Source organism: Rhinichthys klamathensis, unplaced genomic scaffold, assembly GCF_029890125.1.
Source record: "Rhinichthys klamathensis goyatoka isolate OS25496 unplaced genomic scaffold, OSU_Roscu_1.1 h1tg000090l_1, whole genome shotgun sequence".
Classification (NCBI taxonomy): Eukaryota; Metazoa; Chordata; class Actinopteri; order Cypriniformes; family Leuciscidae; genus Rhinichthys; species Rhinichthys klamathensis.
This window is the reverse complement of record NW_026606629.1, coordinates 3,554,291-3,575,442: the sequence shown is the minus strand read 5'-3', so window position 1 is coordinate 3,575,442 and position 21,152 is coordinate 3,554,291. Positions and strand designations below refer to the sequence as shown.

General features: G+C 40.4%; 2 protein-coding genes across 2 annotated transcripts; both read left to right on the top strand.

The window, feature by feature from the left end:
• Positions 1–7,495: 7,495 nt before the first annotated feature.
• On the top strand, positions 7,496–10,885 carry LOC130085872 (uncharacterized). Its single transcript, XM_056251856.1, has 2 exons — positions 7,496–7,684; positions 7,782–10,885. The coding sequence occupies exon 2, from the start codon at positions 8,380–8,382 to the stop codon at positions 9,964–9,966; it is 1,587 nt and encodes a 528-aa protein (XP_056107831.1). The 5' UTR covers positions 7,496–7,684; positions 7,782–8,379; the 3' UTR covers positions 9,967–10,885.
• An 8,617-nt stretch (positions 10,886–19,502) lies between these two features.
• On the top strand, positions 19,503–20,459 carry LOC130085886 (gamma-crystallin M2). The gene is made up of 3 exons (XM_056251873.1): positions 19,503–19,567; positions 19,672–19,914; positions 20,141–20,459. The coding sequence occupies exons 1-3, from the start codon at positions 19,562–19,564 to the stop codon at positions 20,411–20,413; spliced, it is 522 nt and encodes a 173-aa protein (XP_056107848.1). The 5' UTR covers positions 19,503–19,561; the 3' UTR covers positions 20,414–20,459.
• The last annotated feature ends 693 nt before the right edge of the window (positions 20,460–21,152 follow it).

Genomic DNA, 21,152 nt, shown 5'->3' with positions numbered 1-21,152 from the left:
TTATGCTTCATCTATTTCAGCATCTCATCGGGGAGTGGATGGCCAGCCATTAGGCCGACATCCCTTGGTAGGTCAGTTCCTGAAGGGAGCTGGTCGCTTATGTCCAAATCGCAATTTGCGGGTACCCAATTGGGATTTGCCTTTTGTACTAGACTCTCTCACTAAGCCCCCGTACGAGCCTATGGCAGATGCAGATTTTAAAGCTTGGTCTCTCAAGACAGCTTTTCTCTTGGCTATATGCTCTGCTAAAAGGGTAGGAGAATTGTGTGCGCTATCTATTAGTGAGGATTGTTTACGTTGGAGGCCGGATGGCACAGGGGTGACGCTCTGGCCCAACCCTGCCTTTTTACCAAAAGTACTTAATTCTCAGTTCAGGAATCAAGTTCTGGAGGTAGTTCAATTTCAACCCCCTTCACAGGGAGATCAGCAGAATTTGCTCACCCTTTGTCCAGTAAGGGCATTACGCACTTATGTTAATTTTACTCAGACCTTGAGGAAGTCTCATTCTCAGCTTTTTGTTTGCTATGGGAAGGCCAAACTAAGGTGTCCACTTTCTAAGCAACGTTTATCACATTGGTTGGCTTTCCCACATTCCCAGGCTTATAAAGGAAGTAGGTTACCAGTTCCTATGGGAATACGGGCCCACTCAACCAGAAGTGTAGCTACTTCTTGGGCTGTACTAAAAGGAGTTTCAGTGGGGGAGATTTGTGCTGCAGCATCATGGTCTACTACACCATGTACATTTTCAAAATTTTACAGAGTTGACGTAACTAGCACAGTGCCTGTCGGCACTGCAGTTTTGATGTCGGTAGCCCAGCGAGGTTTGGATAGTTCACAGTCTGTAGTTCCTCGTGACCCTGTTGACATGAGTCATCCTATTAGACCGTAGTGACGGTCAGAGTGAGGTCGAAACAGATCGTAAGTTATGAATATAACTATGGATCTGTGAGACCGAAGGATGACCGTCACTATCCTTGTCGCTCGGAACACTAGGGCGTTCAAGGTAAGAGAACGAGCCGGAAGTTAACTCGCCTTTTATAGTGCGTGACGTTCAGCTTCTGGGGTCATGGGCATGACTTTGTTTACATAAGGTCTCGAGAGAGAAGGCGGAACGAAGGTTATCATCTTATTAGACCGTAGTGACGGTCATCCTTCGGTCTCACAGATCCATAGTTATATTCATAACTTACGATCTTTTTGCACAGGGAAACAAAACACTCTGAGCAGTCTTTCCAAAATAAAACTCAGTCCCGTTTAGGAAAAAAAAACTAGCAGACAATCAGAACTTTCCTACCCAATTCCACAGGTGTTGGATTAACTCAAATCTAGCATCAATCAAAGTTCATCTCGCTGGGAAGGCTCGCCATCTTAGATCGTAACGCTGAAATGAACTCAGTTCCAGCGTAGGATAAAGACCTGACCTGCATGTGCAACAGGCAGCATTTAGTTCACAGCACACATTATTCACAGCTTTCAGTTTAACAACAGTGAATAGTAGCACTTTTTATCCTGTTTAACATATAACAGCTACATATCCATCGTAATTCGACAGCCTAGATAACATTCGACAGCCTAGATAACAACTTCGTTCAAAATCACTCGTTCAATATGATCAACAATGAAATATGAACATTATGAACTCATATACACATTAACCATTACATCACTTTTTGCTCATTAAACATCAGATCTTATCAGCATTTCATACTGACAAAGTAATACATTCACTCTCTGTCAAATTAACACATCAGTACACGATCACATTTATGAAAGTTTACACATTTCAAAATGTGTACTCACCAAATCCAAGGAAAATATATCATATAAATGTCTCTTATTCAGTCCTCTCTGACGATCTTAACTTTTACACAAAGTTACGCTGCTGCTCGTCTCACAGTCACACAGAGAAAAGAAAATGGATTCCCCCATACCTCAACTAACGTGGTGGAGCGGGACTTCAACATAAACCTCACGTAATTGGACAAATCAATAAGATGTCAATCATCACACTGACATTTCTTTTTGATTTTATATTTTTCTTACACTTTTTTACTAATTCTGGCTAGTTTATTATTTTAACAACTCGAATTCATTAATTCCCCTTTATAATTAATTTGTTAAATTATACAGGGTTACACACTGTGTTTAGGATTTTTTGGGCGGGGCTAAAACGGTGGCTCGATGATGCACTGGAGCCACTGAGCTCCTGGCCCGCCCCTACTGTCGATGACTCACTGGAGCCACTGAGCTCCTGGCCCACCCCTACTGTCAATGACGCACTGGAGCCACTGAGGCTGGCCCCTCCCCTAACAATATAGTTAGAGCACATTCGCATCAGTTCGCCGCTCAATCGCGAGTTACTTTCTGTACTATTAGTTACTACAGCCTAGAGTTTGCTTGCTAGTTATGCCTTCGTCATGTAAATGCGTATTACCTGGATGCCATCAATTACAAAACAGATCGTGTCCTTATTTAAATTTCCGAAAAACGATCATATCAAGAAGAGGTGGATTAATTTTGTGAAGAGCCACCTTGATGGAGAGCTGAGGATCACCACCAACACCCGCCTCTGTAGTGATCATTTTACACAGGATAGTTTTATAAACTTTCGTCGGAGACAACTGGGATTCACTGATAATCCGCTGTTACTAGGGAATGGGGCCGAACCGACTATCTCCCGCCTCGGCCTTCATCCTCCCGTCAGGCGAGTGGGCGTGGTTTCAGCGCAGCCAGTGAACACGCCCCCAGCAGTTGAGAGCAGAGAATACTGCTCATTTGAGACAAGAGACAAGATTTTGATAGCTTATTTTATTTGGCGGCTTTTTTTATCATTCAAATTTGGCTGGTTGGCTAATAACACATTTTTTCTGTGGTGTGACAAACTCAGAACACATACTTAATTTTGACTTTACTTGGACTTTAAGAGAAATGTGAATAATTTGTAATTTTGTTAAGTCTGCCACACTTGCCCCCCATAAAAAAGCCCCTTGCTAAAGACATACTGGGGACTAGAAGAGTCAACCCTTTCTCTCTTTTAAATGAAAGTTCATACTGCATCCTGAAGCATACAGTAAGGTCCAACCAGTTTAAAGACTACACATGCCTTTGAACTTCTAATTTTTGCAGACAGACTAAAATGTCTTATATCTTCTCTTGTTCATGCTTTGTGAATTCTTTACAATGAACAAAGTCATCGGTTACTCATGAAATATGTGTTTGAACATGTCAATTTTCTAAATTTAAGTTATTTAGAATCTAAAACTTCCAAGCTTTTACATTAACATTATCTATCACATCAACACATCATACATTAAGGACATAGTCCAACAGATGTCTTGAGCAAATCCAAATCAAAATATAGGATTAATGCCATCCTATTCTTCTTACTTTTTATTAGAATATATTGACAGACTATATCATCAATAACTGTCTTACAAATTTATGATGTACAGGACAAGATTGTTGTGAACATGTTGAGAGAGTTGTTGTAGAGCAATTGAACAGTCTTCAGGATTTTTAGAAAGACCAGAGGAAAACATGGGGTAGGAAGAATCAGGAATTGGTTATGACACAGTACTAGTGTTCTATGTAGCGTTGTGGTGAGTGGTAAACGGTTCACAAGTACCAAATCGTATAGTGGTAAATAAATAACAAGCTGACTACGCCACCCCTCTTCAGAGAGAGGGGAAATAACTACCCAATGTAAATAGGGCACACAGGTTCGTTACCATGGAGGGCAAAGAGACGTGGATATCAGTACAAAAGTTAATTTATTAAGTTCACATCAATAGGTAAAACTTTCTGGTCACTGTAAGGCAGGATGTCACACACACACACATGACTCGTACCACACTGTTCATCCACACACACACGATAAACAAAACAAAAAAAAATACAATAAATTATTATTAAGATGGCTGAGGCTCACCCGGAGTGGAGGAGGCTAGCTAAGTATCTAATTCAAAAGCTACACGCGCACACACACACGCCCAGTGAGGTATAAGTGGTTACAAGCGGCAAACCACACTCAGTGCTTGAAGTACCACCACCAGAAGGCAAGAAAAGCTAGCCTCCCAACCCGGGGTCCATCAGCCTAAAATAAACAAAAACAAGATTAATGAATACACTAAACAAATGATACTAGACACAACTAATAACAAAATTCGGAGTGGTTGGTGGTACCAAACACTCACCACAAAGGGAGCACTAACTTGTAGACAAAACAAGTTCACAAAAATCACAGGGCAACAAAGTTGCAGCTTAACACATTGCACAATAAATCAACATCCAATCTAACCAAAAACAAAAATAAAGAAACATACAACTAAACACACAGGCAGCCAATGATAAGATGACTGAAGGGCGAGCCCACGTACACAACTTCGGCACCTGCAGCGGTGAACAGATCGATGGTTGTAGCGGTGAAGACATACAACAAAACAATAACACAGCAGCAAGACAGCAGCGCAGTCTAAATGGATTTTATGCAGAAAACGATCAGCCCAACGTCCACATTAAGACGGAGCATCTTCAAAGGAATCAATATCCTGCTAAAAACATCAGACATCAGTTGATTAGCTCAGTTAAATAATAGTTGAAACTTTAAAAGAATAACATTACATACCAGTTGATCATCACGGAATTGTATAAGCGTATGGTTGCTCACAGCAGCGTACACATAAAAACAACCCAACTGGAAGGAAGAGCACGTAGGTTACCGCAAGCTGCACAAGTCTACATTACAAACATTTACCTATAGCCTACCTGGGGGAACGGAACAGCCTGCACATCACCGCGGCGCTGCCAACCAAACACGGCCAGCATTGAATGGCGGCGCGCCTGCAACAAGGGGCGGAGCTAACAATGACGCATGACCAGGTGGCATAAACAGTCTTTAAATAGGCCAGGGACAGCGGCCGATAGGCTGCCACATCTATCACTCATGTGACAGCCACAAATAACAAGGCGGGGTTTAACCCGCTCTGCCACGACTGGCTGTGCACTTGGTTTTGTCACAAATCAAGGCCCCTTCTGTGGATGGAGAAGAGCTAAGGACACAAGTTAAAAATCTACAGTATAAGCAAGATCCCAAAATGCATGCCCATTAAAAAAACAAAAACAAAAACAAACCAAATCCATTTAGGCAAGAGTTTTTAATATGAAACAACAAACACATCAAAATAGAAACTTAGGCCTCGTCTTAAATCTTAGGCAGCTGGGAGAGGGCACCAACATTTTTAGGGCTAATTCATGCTCTTATTGCAAGTGTTGTGCATAATATTACCATAAACTCCAAACTTATGATACAAATATTATATAATCTGTTTGTGAAAACAAAGCTGTTTCACAAAGCTGTTTGTGAAAAGACATAAACTAACATCATGAGCAAATCAGTGCTGTTGAATCTCTCTCTCTTTTTTTTCTCTGTGTGTAAAGGAAGCGATAAAACAAATCTTTCGTTCATGATTATAATCAAAGAAACTGTCTATATAATGCCATATCTACTTTACCAGTGTGCTCGTTCATAAAACAACACTATTGACAAGAAAGGTGGCAGCAGCAGTAAAATGTGTCTCATGCTATGGATACTTAAAACAGCCTGTATCATTACTTGATTCATTATTGTTACATACAGTGGGTTATACCAGAAAATCAAACTGTCTTGCGTTTTTGTGTAGGCTATGTTATAACAAAAATAACACCACAGAACCATATTGTCAGGGTGTTGTGCAGTTGAAGAAGGACACAAAGTCAAAAAGGCTCAAATTGCAACAATTTACTAAGATAATCACAGGCAGGTTCAGGCAGGCAGATAACAAACACTAACACGACTATACAAGACTAACAACCGGCCAAGACCGACTGAACAGAACAAACTAAATACAGACACTGATGAACATAACCAGGTGATACAGATGAAGGTGATTAACAGGACACAGGTGATGAAGGTGAACTAATGATGGTTGGCATGGAAACAAAATGAGTGGCGGGAAAACAAAAGACATGTGACTAAAAAGAAAACAGAAGATCAAAACAGACACAAACGTGACACATATAGCATCCAAGTTGTATGCTTTTAAGTATCTGTTAATGGCAACCATGTATCTTCCTAAAACAACGATTAAAATATGATTCAGCACATAGGGGCCTAACTATATTTCATAACTGAAAAGTATGGTGTAACCTTTAACTCGTTCATTTGGGTGCTAGTAAGTTTGTTTTTCTTTGTAAAACTGCTTAAAACAATACGTATTGTAAAAAGAAATACACTAAATTGAGAGTCAAACATTGAAATGTCCAAATATTTTTATTTGACAATGGGTCACACTTTATATTAGGCATCTTTAAGTACTATGTACTTTCATCAACAACAAAAAAAAAAAGTTAGTTACAATGTACTTACTGTGTTCATGTTGTATTGCAAAAAAATGTTGCTGCTATTGAGGTGGGATGAAAGGTTAGAGACAGGTTTTGTGGTATGGTTAGGTTTAAGGGTGTGTTGAGGTGTAAGGGAAGAGTCAACAGTTAATTAGATCTAATTACATAATTTAATTACAGCTGTAGTTACATACATATTTTTATTTTGTACTTATATAAAAAAAATATTGCAAGTACACAAGAAGTGCAATGTATCAAATGATTAATTTAAATGTTAGTCCATAATAGTCAAATAAACTTGATGAAGTGGGGCTGAAAACTAATTTCTATTAAAAAAATATGTAAAATACCAGGAAGGAACTCAGTGGACAAGTAAAGGATAAATGAGATGGATATTGTAATGGCCACCAGCTGGAGTGCCCTTGTCATTCCCTCACAAACTACATCTCCCATAATTCTCTGCCTGGACTCATCAGCACTCATTGTATCCACCTGTATGTCATTATTTTGTTTATTCACACCATATAAGCCTGGTTTTCACATTCATTCCCTGCGAAGTCTTGTAAAATGTTACACTGCAATTCCGAGCATTCTCCCTGGTTTTATGTCTCTTGGTTTTTGGATTTATTGCCTGTTCCGTGGATAATTCTTTTGCCCGTGTTCCCTGCCTTGTTGTGTTTGTTATTGTTTGGACTGATTACCTGGTGTTTATGACCTTTGCCTGTTTTCGACAACGATCGTGTAGTGATGGTGAAATGAAGCTTTGTAAAGCACTGAGGCTTTCCCCTCAAGTGTATCGTAAATTGGTTCATTACTCGAAGATTTTCAACACGGTGCACACTTGTGGTCAAAAGGTGGAAAAGCTACCTTTCCGAATTTTTTTATTTATTGTTTTATGTTATAAATCACTTTGTGCTATGAAAACCACAAAGCAATAAAAATCACCAGTGTTAGTGTTGATGTTTACACAATGTATGAACAAATGAGTCTATGAATTAATTCATGAAATAATTAATACATAGGACAAATTAACTCTGCTTTGTTTAACAAATGCAGCCTTAAAACTTTAGCTGTAGTCCTAAATCTGAGTTCATAGTGTAACAGTCTTGGCCTGTCACATTGGTTTTCCTTTGGAATGTACGGCTACTACCTGACACTAGGGGGAGGTAGTGTGCTTATTGATCTAGGATATCAGTAAGGCAATGATAGAAAAAGTTAGATTTGTTTGGGGACGAACAGCATGGTGTCTGCGTGCCACTCTTAAGAGTCCAGACTGGGAATCTATGGGATTTTCTGCTCAGTCAATGTAAGATTTGGTCTTTTGTTTGTTTTATTCAAGGTTATTTTTGGCCTGTGTGGATTCACATATAGTATGATGTTGATTTTTGTTTGCTTATTTGTAGAAGGACTCTTTAGTCCTTACTGATAATATCCAGGAGGATTGTGCATCAAAAGGACTGTTTAACCTCAGGACACCCTACTGCTATCCTCCTCGTTATCTTCTGGGTCGATGTACAAGGAGAAAAGTCTAGTTACTCGCATGGTTAATGACGGATTATATCGGACTGACTCCAGCCATTGCGTTTCCAGACTTTCGTGCACTTAAGTACAGCAGAAAGGACTTCGTCATTTCTGCCTATCCAGATAAGAACTTTTGCACTGCTTTTGTAAATAGTGTTGTTGATGTATGACGTGTTCCTTCTATGTTGAAATGCCTTGACTCTGGCCATGATATGTGTGATTTCCTATCATGTATTGATGGTGGTATGTATTCTTTACCTCTTTCTGTTGTGAATAATACTCACTTTTGCATCTATTTCTTGTCTTACTGAGTATTTAGACTAACACAGAGCATAGCCGGCGGTTCCCTCCCTAATATAAATCTTGTGGCAATTCGTCTGGGTGTGAATACTAGACGAACTGTTACATATTGGCGCCCGAACAGGGACCTGTAGGCATTTATAATCTTTTGTGTTCAGTGGATATTTCAGATGTTTCAGCATGGCAAGTGAGGCTGCTCTGGGAGAGGATGAATATGGTCCTGAACTGGATTTCTCATCTGAGACATTTATTACCCGAAGAGACCCATTGGGTGAGTTAATGCACACATTCAGCAACTTATACATTGATGAAGAAGAAGAGGAAGAAAAGGAAAATAGCTTAGATGATGTGCAGGAAAGGTTTCTACCTCCACCCCCACTTGAATGGGAAAGTGAGCATGACCAAGCTACACCAATAACAACAACAGTGATAGTAGAGAAGTTATCAGATCGACTAACTGAAGGCAGCTGGGAAGAGAACAAACGAAGGTTGAGTGAGTGTGTTTCTCAAGAGTTGTTGGAATCCAAGTGTCAAACGCTGAAGAAAAAAATGAACTATCGTTTTGATAGAGAGAGAGATAGAATGAAGGAACAACTGGAACTAGCAATAAGGGACTTAGGAAAATCCATGATTGACTGTTTGAAACGGAGGGATGTCCAAATTGAACAAAAGTTCAAATCATTCAATGCTCGCTTGCATAACTCTGCACAGACTATTCCCAATTGCTCTACTCCTTATACAGCTTCTCAAAATCAAACTTATAATGTACAGAACATTCCCTCAATTTATCAAGAAAGTCACACATCCTTGCAGTACAATCCCCCGGTTAAACTTGAGTTCCCTAGCTTCTGTGACGCTCAGGAAGAGGATCCTGTAAACTTCATTGAGCAATGTGAAGAGTACTTTGCAGTTCGACTTCTCAGTGATGCGGAAATTATGGCTGCTTTGACTGCTGTACTCAAAGGTACCGCTAAAGACTGGTGGCTGGCAGAACGGCAAAACGTGAGGAATTGGAAGCAGTTTCGAGAAGTCTTCTTGCAGTCCTTCTTAAGTGAAGATTACGAACATGTAGCTATGAGAAGATTACAAGAAAGGAAACAAGGGGTTAAGGAATGTTTTCGGGACTTTGCTTACCGGTCTCGAGCGTTATGTATGAAATGGAAAAGTGGAATGAGTGAGAGAGACATTGTCCAGGCTGTCCTAAGAAACTGTAACCCTCGTCTAGCTAGTCTGTTAAGAGGGACCGTGAAGGATGTTGCTGAACTAGTGAGGATTGGCACACAAATCGAAAGGGATTTTGAAGAGTCTAAGAGGTATTGGAGTCAAGTTAATACAGCTGACCAAAAGAAGAAAGTTCAATCAGCTCGCTGTCTCCAAGTAGGACCTTGTCATACCAGTACGACCATAGTCCAAACTTCCCATAATTCAGCCATAACTGGAGTCAAGACTGTCACCATCCCTATTATTTTACAAGATCGATACTGTACAGCTATGGTAGATACTGGTAGTACACTCTCTCTCATTAAAAAGTCCACCTGGGAACAGATTGGCAAGAACGAGTCATATCAGCCCTGTGGGGGTCAAGCATTTCTTCTCGCCAATGGACAGCAGCAGACTCCAATTGGAAGAGTGACTTGGAAGTGTGAGATCCAAGGATGTAAGATGGAGCTAACGTTATACATAATGAGTGATGCGGATTTGACTGTGCCAATCATCCTAGGGATGGACTTTCTGATGGATTCTGGATTGACTTCAGACTTTCATTGATCACAATACATCATACCAGCCAGAGAAGGAAGAGCTGAAGAAACTTTCCCTTTTTTGCCACATGGATCCCAAGCGACAGTACATTTTTATATAGCCCTACCCATCCCTCCTACATCCAATGAAACACAACTGTCCATCCAAAAACTGGTTCAACAGGCTAATACTACTGTTCAGGTCAGAACCCAATTGGAAAAGTTAATGTTGCAATGGCCCGCAGTATGCACTCACGAAATAGGACATTCCAACCTAGTAAAACACCAAATCCTCACAACTGATGAAGTTCCAGTCAGAAAACGCCCATATAAAGTGTCTCTAGACAAGCAGCAGTTCATTGAATCTGAAATCAATAATCTACTAACCAAGAAGATTGTCAGGCCATCAGCTTCTCCATGGGCAGCACCTGTCGTAGTAGTGCCTAAGAAGGATGGTAGTTCAAGATTGTGTGTGGACTATCGTGGTTTGAATGCTAAAACTCACCTCGATGCATACCCTATGCCACAGATCCAAGATATTCTGGAATCCTTGCATGGTGCCACGATATTCAGTACACTTGACCTAAAAAGCGGATGCTGGCAGGTGGAAATGGCGCCTAACAGCATCCAGAAAACTGCCTTTGTCACTTCATCTGGGCTATACGAATTTTGTCGTCTTCCTTTCGGGCTTAAAAATGCTGCTGCAACTTTCCAGAGACTAATGGAACAGGCTCTTAGAGAAATCAAGGGTAAGTGCTGTTTCAGTTACATTGATGACATGTGGTGTTCTCCAAGAATGAGGAAGAACATCTTTGCCATCTGCAGCAAGTTTTCCATTGTCTCCATAAAGCTGGTCTAACCCTCAACCTGAACAAGTGTAACTTCATGCAACAGACTCTCACCTTCTTATGGCACATTGTGTCAAGCAGTGGAATAAAAACAGATCAATCAAAGATCCTCAGTCAATCAAAGACGTGCAACGATTCCTAGGACTCGCTGGTTGGTACCACCGCTATATTTCTCATTTCTCTGAGAAAGCTGCCCCACTTCATGCACTGAAACAAAAAAATTCCCCTTGGCTATGGTCAGAACAATGTCAACATGCATTCGACACTATAAAACAGGATTTAACCCAAGCACCAGTGTTGACACCCCCAGATTTCAGTAACCCTTTCACAGTGCAAACAGATGCTAGTGAGGTTGGATTAGGTGCGGTGCTTACTCAGGAAACAGCAGGTGAAGAAAAGGTCATCGCCTATGCCTCACGTTTATTACGAGGAGCAGAGAAGGCATACTCTGTTTCTGAAAAGGAATGTTTAGCTGTAATCTGGGCTGTAGAAAAATGGAGGCCATATTTGGAGGGTCGACCATTTACAGTTATAACGGACCATTCAGCGCTGACATGGGTCTTTCAGCACCCAAAGCCTTCATCACGCCTCACCCGTTGGACATTGAGATGACAAGGCTTTCACTTCACAATAAAGTATCGTAAAGGTCAATGCAATGTAGTGCCTGACATATTGTCCAGAGTGCATAACAACCATACTCCTCAGGAAATGATTGCAGTGATCAAATCCACCGATGTATTACTAGCTAGGATGCTATTCATGAAAATTGGGCACTTCTGGAAAAGTTTTTGATTTTTGGCAGGGTGTTAGGTATGGGCCTAAGGTTCTCAAAAATCCATGGATACAAGTTGGGGTGGTCCCCCTAGTGGCAGTTATCCATAAAATCCAAATTGGCCCCCGCCGAAAAGAGAAAAGGTTATATCTCAGCTTCCTTTATTCTTAAATTGTTGTATAATGTATTTTTTCTACTTTGTTTGATACAAGGAATCCAATTCTGATATATTCTTCTTATTTTAAGTCCATTTCCATGTTAAATCTATTATCATAGTCATATTTAGCTCAAATAAACTGTCAATATCTCTGAAAAAGTCACATTGAAATATTATTCCGGCCTCTAGACCCATATTTTTACCTCCAATGTATGCTTTTCTTTGTTGATTGGACAGGACACTATCACTATAGTGTCAAAAATCACATGTTGTGACCAAAATGACCATTGTTGAGGCTTTAAATGAACACAAATTCAGAACTATGCCACAGTGAAAAGTTATATTAGGCTTTTCACCATGTTAAGGATCAATATTACATTTTAGTCAAATAACACACAAAAAAAAACCCAATACATACTTAAACATCATGTTTTATTTAAAAAAAAATCACTCTTCATCATTATTAGTACAGCCTCCCTCACACTTGCACAAGCACTGCCCCTCTTCTACGCGTTCAAAGGATGTGACGTTGTATCAGCAATGTATGGAATTGGCAAAAAACTGCATGGAATGCGTGGGCAGCTTACCCAGAAGTCCCCGACACCCTCATTGTGATCACCCAAGACCCAACCAGCCTCACACTGGAATTAGTGCACATGCGAGTTCTCGAACGCTGGACTGTATTCATGTACACTCACCTAAAGGATTATTAGGAAGACCTGTTCAATTTCTCATTAATGCAATTATCTAATCAACCAATCACATGGCAGTTGCTTCAATGCATTTAGGGGTGTGGTCCTGGTCAAGACAATCTCCTGAACTCCAAACTGAATGTCAGAATGGGAAAGAAAGGTGATTTAAGCAATTTTGAGCGTGGCATGGTTGTTGGTGCCAGACGGGCCGGTCTGAGTATTTCACAATCTGCTCAGTTACTGGGATTTTCACGCACAACCATTTCTAGGGTTTACAAAGAATTGTGTGAAAAGGGAAAAACATCCAGTATGCGGCAGTCCTTTTGGCGAAAATGCCTTGTTGATGCTAGAGGTCAGAGGAGAATGGGCCGACTGATTCAAGCTGATAGAAGAGCAACTTTGACTGAAATAACCACTCGTTACAACCGAGGTATGCAGCAAAGCATTTGTGAAGCCACAACACGCACAACCTTGAGGCGGATGGGCTACAACAGCAGAAGACCCCACCGGGTACCACTCATCTCCACTACAAATAGGAAAAAGAGGCTACAATTTGCAAGAGCTCACCAAAATTGGACAGTTGAAGACTGGAAAAATGTTGATGAGTCTCGATTTCTATTGAGACATTCAGATGGTAGAGTCAGAATTTGGCGTAAACAGAATGAGAACATGGATCCATCATGCCTTGTTACCACTGTGCAGGCTGGTGGTGGTGGTGTAATGGTGTGGGGGATGTTTTCTTGGCACACTTTAGGCCCCTTAGTGCCAATTGGGCATCGTTTAAATGCCACGGCCTACCTGAGCATTGTTTCTGACCATGTCCATCCCTTTATGGCCACCATGTACCCATCCTCTGATGGCTACTTCCAGCAGGATAATGCACCATGTCACAAAGCTCGAATCATTTCAAATTGGTTTCTTGAACATGACAATGAGTTCACTGTATTAAAATGGACCCCACAGTCACCAGATCTCAACCCAATAGAGCATCTTTGGGATGTGGTGGAACGGGAGCTTCGTGCCCTGGATGTGCATCCCACAAATCTCCATCAACTGCAAGATGCTATCCTATCAATATGGGCCAACATTTCTAAAGAAAGCTTTCAGCACCTTGTTGAATCAATGCCACGTAGAATTAAGGCAGTTCTGAAGGCGAAAGGGGGTCAAACACAGTATTAGTATGGTGTTCCTAATAATCTTTAGGTGAGTGTATAGTAAGAACTGCGGTGTCAAGTCAGTCAATGAAGCCTGTAAGCTTCTTTTCACTAATGGCCTCAAGTCCCTGGATTCAATCCCCCCGACCCAGCATGCCTTATTCCAGCATGGGAAGCGTGCCCTGCACACTGCAGCTTTTGTCTGGAAGCAGTCCCTCTCCAAAACTCCAGAGATTCCAGACACCAGTGAGTGGGGTTGGGAATGGAATGACAGAACCAAAGTCTGGGTGCCATATTGGACAGATCTGGAAGATGTCAGCAAGGGATGCTCACTTCTCCTCAACTGTGGCTGTGTGGTTGCCTGCAAGGGCAACTGTAAGTGCCACCGAGCTGGACTTCGCTGTACCACATTGTGCAAGTGTGAGGGAGGCTGAACTAATAATGATGAAGAGTGAAAAATTTTTGTTTTTAATAAATACATGATGTTTAAGTATGTATTGTTTTTTTTTTGTGTGTTATTTGACTAAAATATAATATTGATCCTTAACATGGTGAAAAGCCTAATATAACTTTTCACTGTGGCATAGTTCTGAAGTTCTGTTCAATTAAAGCCTCAACAATGGTCCTTTTGGTCACAACATGTGATTTTTGACACTATGGTGATAGCGACCTGTCCAATCAACAAAGAAAAGCATACCTTGGAGGTAAAAATATGGGTCTAGGGCCCTGAGTAATATTTCAATGTGACTTTTTCAGAGATATTGACAGATTATTTGCGCTAAATATGACTATGATAATAGATTTAACATGGAAATGGACTCAAAATAAGAAGAATATATCAGAATTGTATTCCTTGTATCAAACAATGTAGAGAAAATTACATTATACAACAATTTAAGACTAAAGGAAGCTGAGATGTAACCTTTTCTCTTTTCGGCGGGGGCCAATTTGGATTTTATGGATAACTGCCACTAGGGGGACCACCCCAACTTGTATCCATGGATTTTTAAAAACCTTAGGCCCATACCTAACACCCTGCCAAAAATCAAAAACTTTTCCAGAAGTGCCCGATCTTCATGAATTTTCACGTATTCCTTCCCAGCTATACCAAGCAACTTGCAAGTAGATCTAACACAAATTGCCACGGATCAACAAAACGACCCAGAGTTACAAGAACTGATTCACAAGGCACAGTGCAATGAAGTTGCTGATCCTACCCGCATCCACTACGTGATGAAGAACGGTTTTCTGTTTCGTAGTCTACCAAAAGGACAACAAGGACAAAAACTCCAGCTGATGATCCCGTCCAGTCAACGTGAAGCTATGTTACACTACACACATGATAGTCCCATTAGCGGACATCTGGGGAGATTGAAAACTCTATTAAAATTACTTGATATTGCATATTGGCCTAATGTGAGAAATGATGTATGGAAGTATTGCAAAGAATGTACTACCTGTCAAAAATACAAACCCGCAATAACCAAGCTGACTGGTCATCTCCAATTAACTCCTGTCGTCGAACCTGGGTATATGTTAGGAGTGGACTTAATGGGACCCTTCCCTAAGAGCAGTAAACAAAATGAATACCTCCTCGTGGTTGTTGACTATTGCTCTAAATGGGTAGAAATGTTTCCATTGCGTACAGCCAAGACACCACAAATAGCTTGGATTCTTGTGGAGGAGATTTTCACCAGATGGGGTACACCTACATTCTTGGTATCAGATAGAGGGGTACAATTCACATCTCAATTACTCAGTTCAGTCTGCAAGCAATGGGGGGTTATTCAGAAATTAACAACCGCTTACCACCCACAAACCAACCTTACCGAAAGGGTTAATCGCAACCTCAAAACAATGATTGCTTCTTATGTCGGTGATCAACATCGACTATGGGACAAATGGATAGCAGAGTTTCGTTTTGCTCTTAACACTGCATGGCATGAGACCACAGGTTTCACCCCTGCAGAGGTTGCATTGGGACGAAAATTGAAAGGACCCATAGAAAGAGCCATCCACAAACCCCCTGATCCAGATAACCCTGCATATGTTCTTCTCGACAGACAACGGCAACTCATCAACTTGGTGAAAGCTAACGTTGAACGAGCCCAAGAAAAACAGCAAAGGTACTATAATCAGCGGCATAAACCAGTGCAGTTTTTGGTGGGAGATGTGGTTTGGGTCCGGACCCATCCTCTTTCCAGAGCAGACGAAGGGTATATGGCTAAGTTGGCAGCAAAATGGAAAGGCCCTGCCAAGGTGGTAAAAGTACTTGGACCTGTTAATTGTTCTTTGAGGTACATTGATAATCCTGATATTGTGGAAACTTTACATGTACAAAATCTGAAGCCATGTTATGGTTATAGCCAGCCTTCTTCTGAGGGGGAGGGTATGTAACAGTCTTGGCCTGTCACATTGGTTTTCCTTTGGTATGTACGGCTACTACCTGACACTAGGGGGAGGTAGTGTGCTTATTGATCTAGGATATCAGTAAGGCAATGATAGAAGTTAGATTTGTTTGGGGACGAACAGCATGGTGTCTGCATGCCACTCTTAAGAGTCCAGACTGGGAATCTATGGGATTTTCTGCTCAGTCAATGTAAGATTTGGTGTTTTGTTTGTTTTATTCAAGGTTATTTTTGGCCTGTGTGGATTCTCATATAGTATGATGTTGATTTGTGTTTGCTTGTTTGTAGAAGGACTCTTTAGTCCTTACTGATAATATCCAGGAGGATTGTGCATCAAAAGGACTGTTTAACCTCAGGACACCCTACTGCTATCCTCCTCGTTATCTTCTGGGTGGATATACAAGGAGAAAAGTCTAGTTACTCGCATGGTTAATGACGGATTATATCGGACTGACTCCAGCCATTGCGTTTCCAGACTTTCGTGCACTTAAGTACAGCAGAAAGGACTTCGTCATTTCTGCCTATCCAGATAAGAACTTTTGCACTGCTTTTGTAAATAGTGTTGTTGATGTATGACGTGTTCCTTCTATGTTGAAATGCCTTGACTCTGGCCATGATATGTGTGATTTCCTATCATGTATTGATGGTGGTATGTATTCTTTACCTCTTTCTGTTGTGAATAATACTCACTTTTGCATCTATTTCTTGTCTTACTGAGTATTTAGACTAACACAGAGCATAGCCGGCGGTTCCCTCCCTAATATAAATCTTGTGGCAATTCGTCTGGGTGTGAATACTAGACGAACTGTTACAATAGGCAAGGCTCATATAGGCATACTGTATATAGGCTAATCAAAATAAAAGAAAGCTATTGTGGAATGGTGAAAGGCTGGGTAGTGCTTGTGAACTGGGGAGTTGTGTAATTGAATAAATTAAAGATTTTTTACTAAGGAGCAGGACTGTGTGAGGGCTTAGTCTATTTCTTTTTTTTTTACTACTTCCCCTGCCTTTGAGAATATTATCTCACTTGGGATTTGATACGACCTGAAAATGCTGCCAGACTACTGAACGGTCTCAGTTCACTACCGCCCTGGCCGCCTGCTCCGCCTCAGTCTCCAGGCCCTCTTCCGCTCCACGGGCCTGAACCACCACCCCGCCCCTGGGTCCGCCTCCCCTCCACCTCCCTCCTGGACAATTTTAGGAGGGTCTGGAAGCCGCTCCTTTGAGAGGGGGCTATGTAATGGTCACCAGCTGGAGTGCCCTTGAGAGCCACCAGAGGGCACTCCACATCAGACTATTGTCATTCCCTCACAAACTACATCTCCCATAATTCTCTGCCTGGACTCATCAGCACTCATTGTATCCACCTGTATGTCATTATCTTGTTTATTCAGCCCATATAAGCCTGGTTTTCACATTCATTCCCACGAAGTCTTGTTAAATGTTACACTGCAATTCCGAGCATTCTCCCTGGTTTTATGTCTCTTGGTTTTTGGATTTCTTGCCTGTTCCGTGGATTACTCTTTTGCCTGTGTTCCCTGCCTTGTTGTGTTTGTTATTGTTTGGATTGATTACCCGGTGTTTATGACCTTTGCCTGTTTTCGACTACGATTGTGGATTACCATTTCAATAAAACTGCATTTGGATCCTCAACCTTTGTGTCTCGGAGCAGTTCGTGACAGATATGAAGATGTTAAATTAACAGACTGAGAACCGTATCTTAGTTCACCCAAAAATGATAATTATGTCATTAATGATTCACCCTCATGTCGTTCCAAGCCCGTAAGACCTCCGTTCATCTTCGGAACATTGTTTAAGATATTTTAGATTTAGTCCGTGAGTTTTCTGTCCCTCCATTGAAAATGTATACATGGTATACTGTCCTTGTCCAGAAAGGAAATATAGACATCATCAAAGTAGTCCATGTGACACCAGTGGGTTAGTTAGAATTTTTGAAGCATCGAAAATACATTTTGGTCCAAAAATAACAAAAACTACAACTTTATTCAGCATTGTATTCTCTTCCGGTTCTGTTGTCAAGCCACGTTCACGAGTCCGCAGTGACACTGATGACGTAAGACGCTGCTGACGTTATCTGGTGTTTCCGTGTATTCGGGTTCAAATAAATATGGCTGGGCAAAAAAATGCAAGTCTTCCTCTGTGTCGAAATCCTTAGACATGTTTGTGAAGATTGTTTCGTTTACAGCGTGCGTCTCCCTCAGAGACTGTAAACGAAGCTCGGGAGCACTGATAACACGTCAGCAGGGTCTTACGTCAGCAGCGTCACTGAACGCGGATTGACAACAGAACCGGAAGAGAATACAATGCTGAATAAAGTCGTAGTTTTTGTTATTTTTGGACCAAAATGTATTTTCGATGCTTCAAAAAATTCTAACTTACCCACTGGTGTCACATGGACTACCTTGATGATGTCTTTATTTCCTTTCTGGACAAGGACAGTATACCGTGTATACATTTTCAATGGAGGGACAGAAAACTCTCGGACTAAATCTAAAATATCTTAAACTGTGTTCCGAAGATGAACGGAGGTCTTACGGGCTTGGAACGACATGAGGGTGAGTCATTAATGACATACTTTTCTTTTTTGGGTGAACTAACCCTTTAAATGCATATGTGGACAAAGTTTTCACTTGGGGATGTTTGCAGTCGCAATATACCACATTTATATAAAAAAAAATCGCAATAATATCTTATTGTTGCTTAAGAACTGTCATAATATCGTATTGTGGGGCCTCTGGTGATTATCATCTTTACTAACTAGTTGCCCAATCAGGTAATAACTTCACAGTTTGCACACACAGCTAAAACTGATTTCACACAGGCTTCTGAGGCAGCATAATGGTCTAATAAACTACAACAGAGAGAGCTTTGGAGATAACTTATTTATTATTTAATTTCTTCAATACTCTTTTTTTTTTGTTGCTAGAATTTAAATCAAAAGTTAAAATATTTGGTCGCTAACATACATTTATACATATCTCAGATCCAATGATTGTATCACATTCTGTCTACTAAGTATTTCAGTAAAACTTTACATGTTTATTTTAAGAATGATAGTAACATTACAATTAGATTCAATTTGTGTGAAATATGACATGTTATCACAAAATATTTTTTTTCAGCATTCACTATATTAAAGCTAATTTATGAATACACCATACTATTGTTCATTAAATAAACTATTGTTAATGTTTGTTGATAATCCCTTAACATCAATTTATATAACTTAATTTATTCAATTTAATTAAAATACTAATATATGCAGAGATTAACATTAGCCTAGATTAATTTAAGTGTTTTACAGATTCACATTCTTTTTGACTAATGTAAATGTTAGAAAATTATGATAATTTGTCCTAATAAAATGTGAACACTATGATCTACATACCAAGATTTAGCTAGAATGGCCTCTATTCCAACTTGCACAGTCAGGAATTGACTAACAATAGGTGCTGTGTAGTCTTTAGTCTTGGTCTAGTATAAAAGCACAGGTGACAGCAGTCAGTCAACAACCAGAATCAGCTTCAGCTTTTTCTTTTTGCTTTCCTACTGGGGATCAGACAGCACAACCATGAAGGTAAACCTTGTTCCAGCTGCCATTTACACATATTTTAACTTCTTATGCATTTTATTTGGTATATTTCACTTTAAATCACTAAATAATTAACTTTGAATTTTCAGGTCACCTTTTTTGAGGACAGGAATTTCCAGGGTCGCTCTTACGACTGTATGGGCGACTGTGCTGACATGCACTCCTACATGAGTCGCTGTCACTCTTGCAGAGTGGAGAGTGGATGCTGGATGATGTATGATCATCCCAACTACATGGGAAATCAGTATTTCTTTAAAAGGGGCGAGTACGCTGACTACATGTCTATGTTTGGAATGAGCAACTGCATCAGGTCCTGCCGCATGATCCCCATGGTGAGCTCCACATTGAAGTATTTGTAATAAATGAAATATTTTAATTCATATTTATTTAGAAGCATAAATCAGAGAACTAACTCTAGTTTTTTGGGGGTTAGAGAAAAATGTTTGAAAAGAACAGAGGAACCTATAAGAATGGTGATTTGAGACAGACCTAATTTTTACATTTTATGTTAATTCTGCCTGACAAACTTGAAAATAATGGAGTTCTCTTCCACTACAGCACAGGGGATCCTACAGAATGAGGATCTACGAGAGGGAGAACTTCATGGGTCAGATGTACGAGATGATGGATGACTGTGACAACATCATGGACCGTTACCGCATGTCTCACTGCCAGTCCTGTCATGTGATGGACGGCCACTGGCTCATGTATGAGCAGCCCCACTACAGAGGCAAGATGTCCTACTTCAGGCCTGGAGAGTACAGGAGCTTCAACAATATGGGTGGCATGAGATTCATGAGCATGAGGCGTATCATGGACTCTTGGTACTAGCATTCCAGTGTGTCTAATAATAAAACTATTTCACGAGAACACTAAACATTGTCTTGAAAATCATTATGCCACAAATATCTGCATGAGTAGTGCACAAACAAACAAAGTTCTCATGATGTCAAACAAATTAAGAAAAGAAAAAAGAATAATCAATTACTGTATTTTTTTAATACATCATGTGCTAATATTTGGATTTTGGATTTCAAATGACAAGCTACTCAGCTCTTTAGCAGAATAACATGTCTCAACAGTGGAAACATATAGATACAGATTCTGTACTTGGATAGCATACTTATCAAAGCATCTGGTCAAATGACTAGTAGTACCCTTTGTTAGAACTGAATGTAGTCCACTGATATAAAAAACTGAAATTCCATGTGGTGCACAACAAAAAAGCTAATACCTTGTTTCCTAAAAATCATCTAAAAAAGAAAGGGTTCGAAGGACACCCAAGGACACCCAAAGGCCAAAGATTGATCTACTGTATGAGGCACACCATACATTTTTCATATGTTAAAGGAGTCATAATGTGCAATTTTCACTTTTCCATGAGAATCAATGTATGTTATGATTGACTAACGATTATACATTGGCCGGGATGCCGATATTCAAAAGTGAAGCGTTTGTTTACCCCAGGGTTCTTAAACTAGCCAACGTGCACGCGCACTCAAATACGAGATTTCAATTTCTCCCCCGACTTGACGTCAAGACGGGGCCGGATATACCATATATGGACACC

Bases quoted from the DNA above. Each gene is read 5' to 3' on its own strand.
- LOC130085872 (XM_056251856.1), top strand. From the start codon at position 8,380: ATGGCAAGTGAGGCTGCTCTGGGAGAGGATGAATATGGTCCTGAACTG.
- LOC130085886 (XM_056251873.1), top strand. The intron at 19,915-20,140 runs GTGAGCTCCACA...CTTCCACTACAG, and splicing joins CCTGCCGCATGATCCCCATG to CACAGGGGATCCTACAGAAT.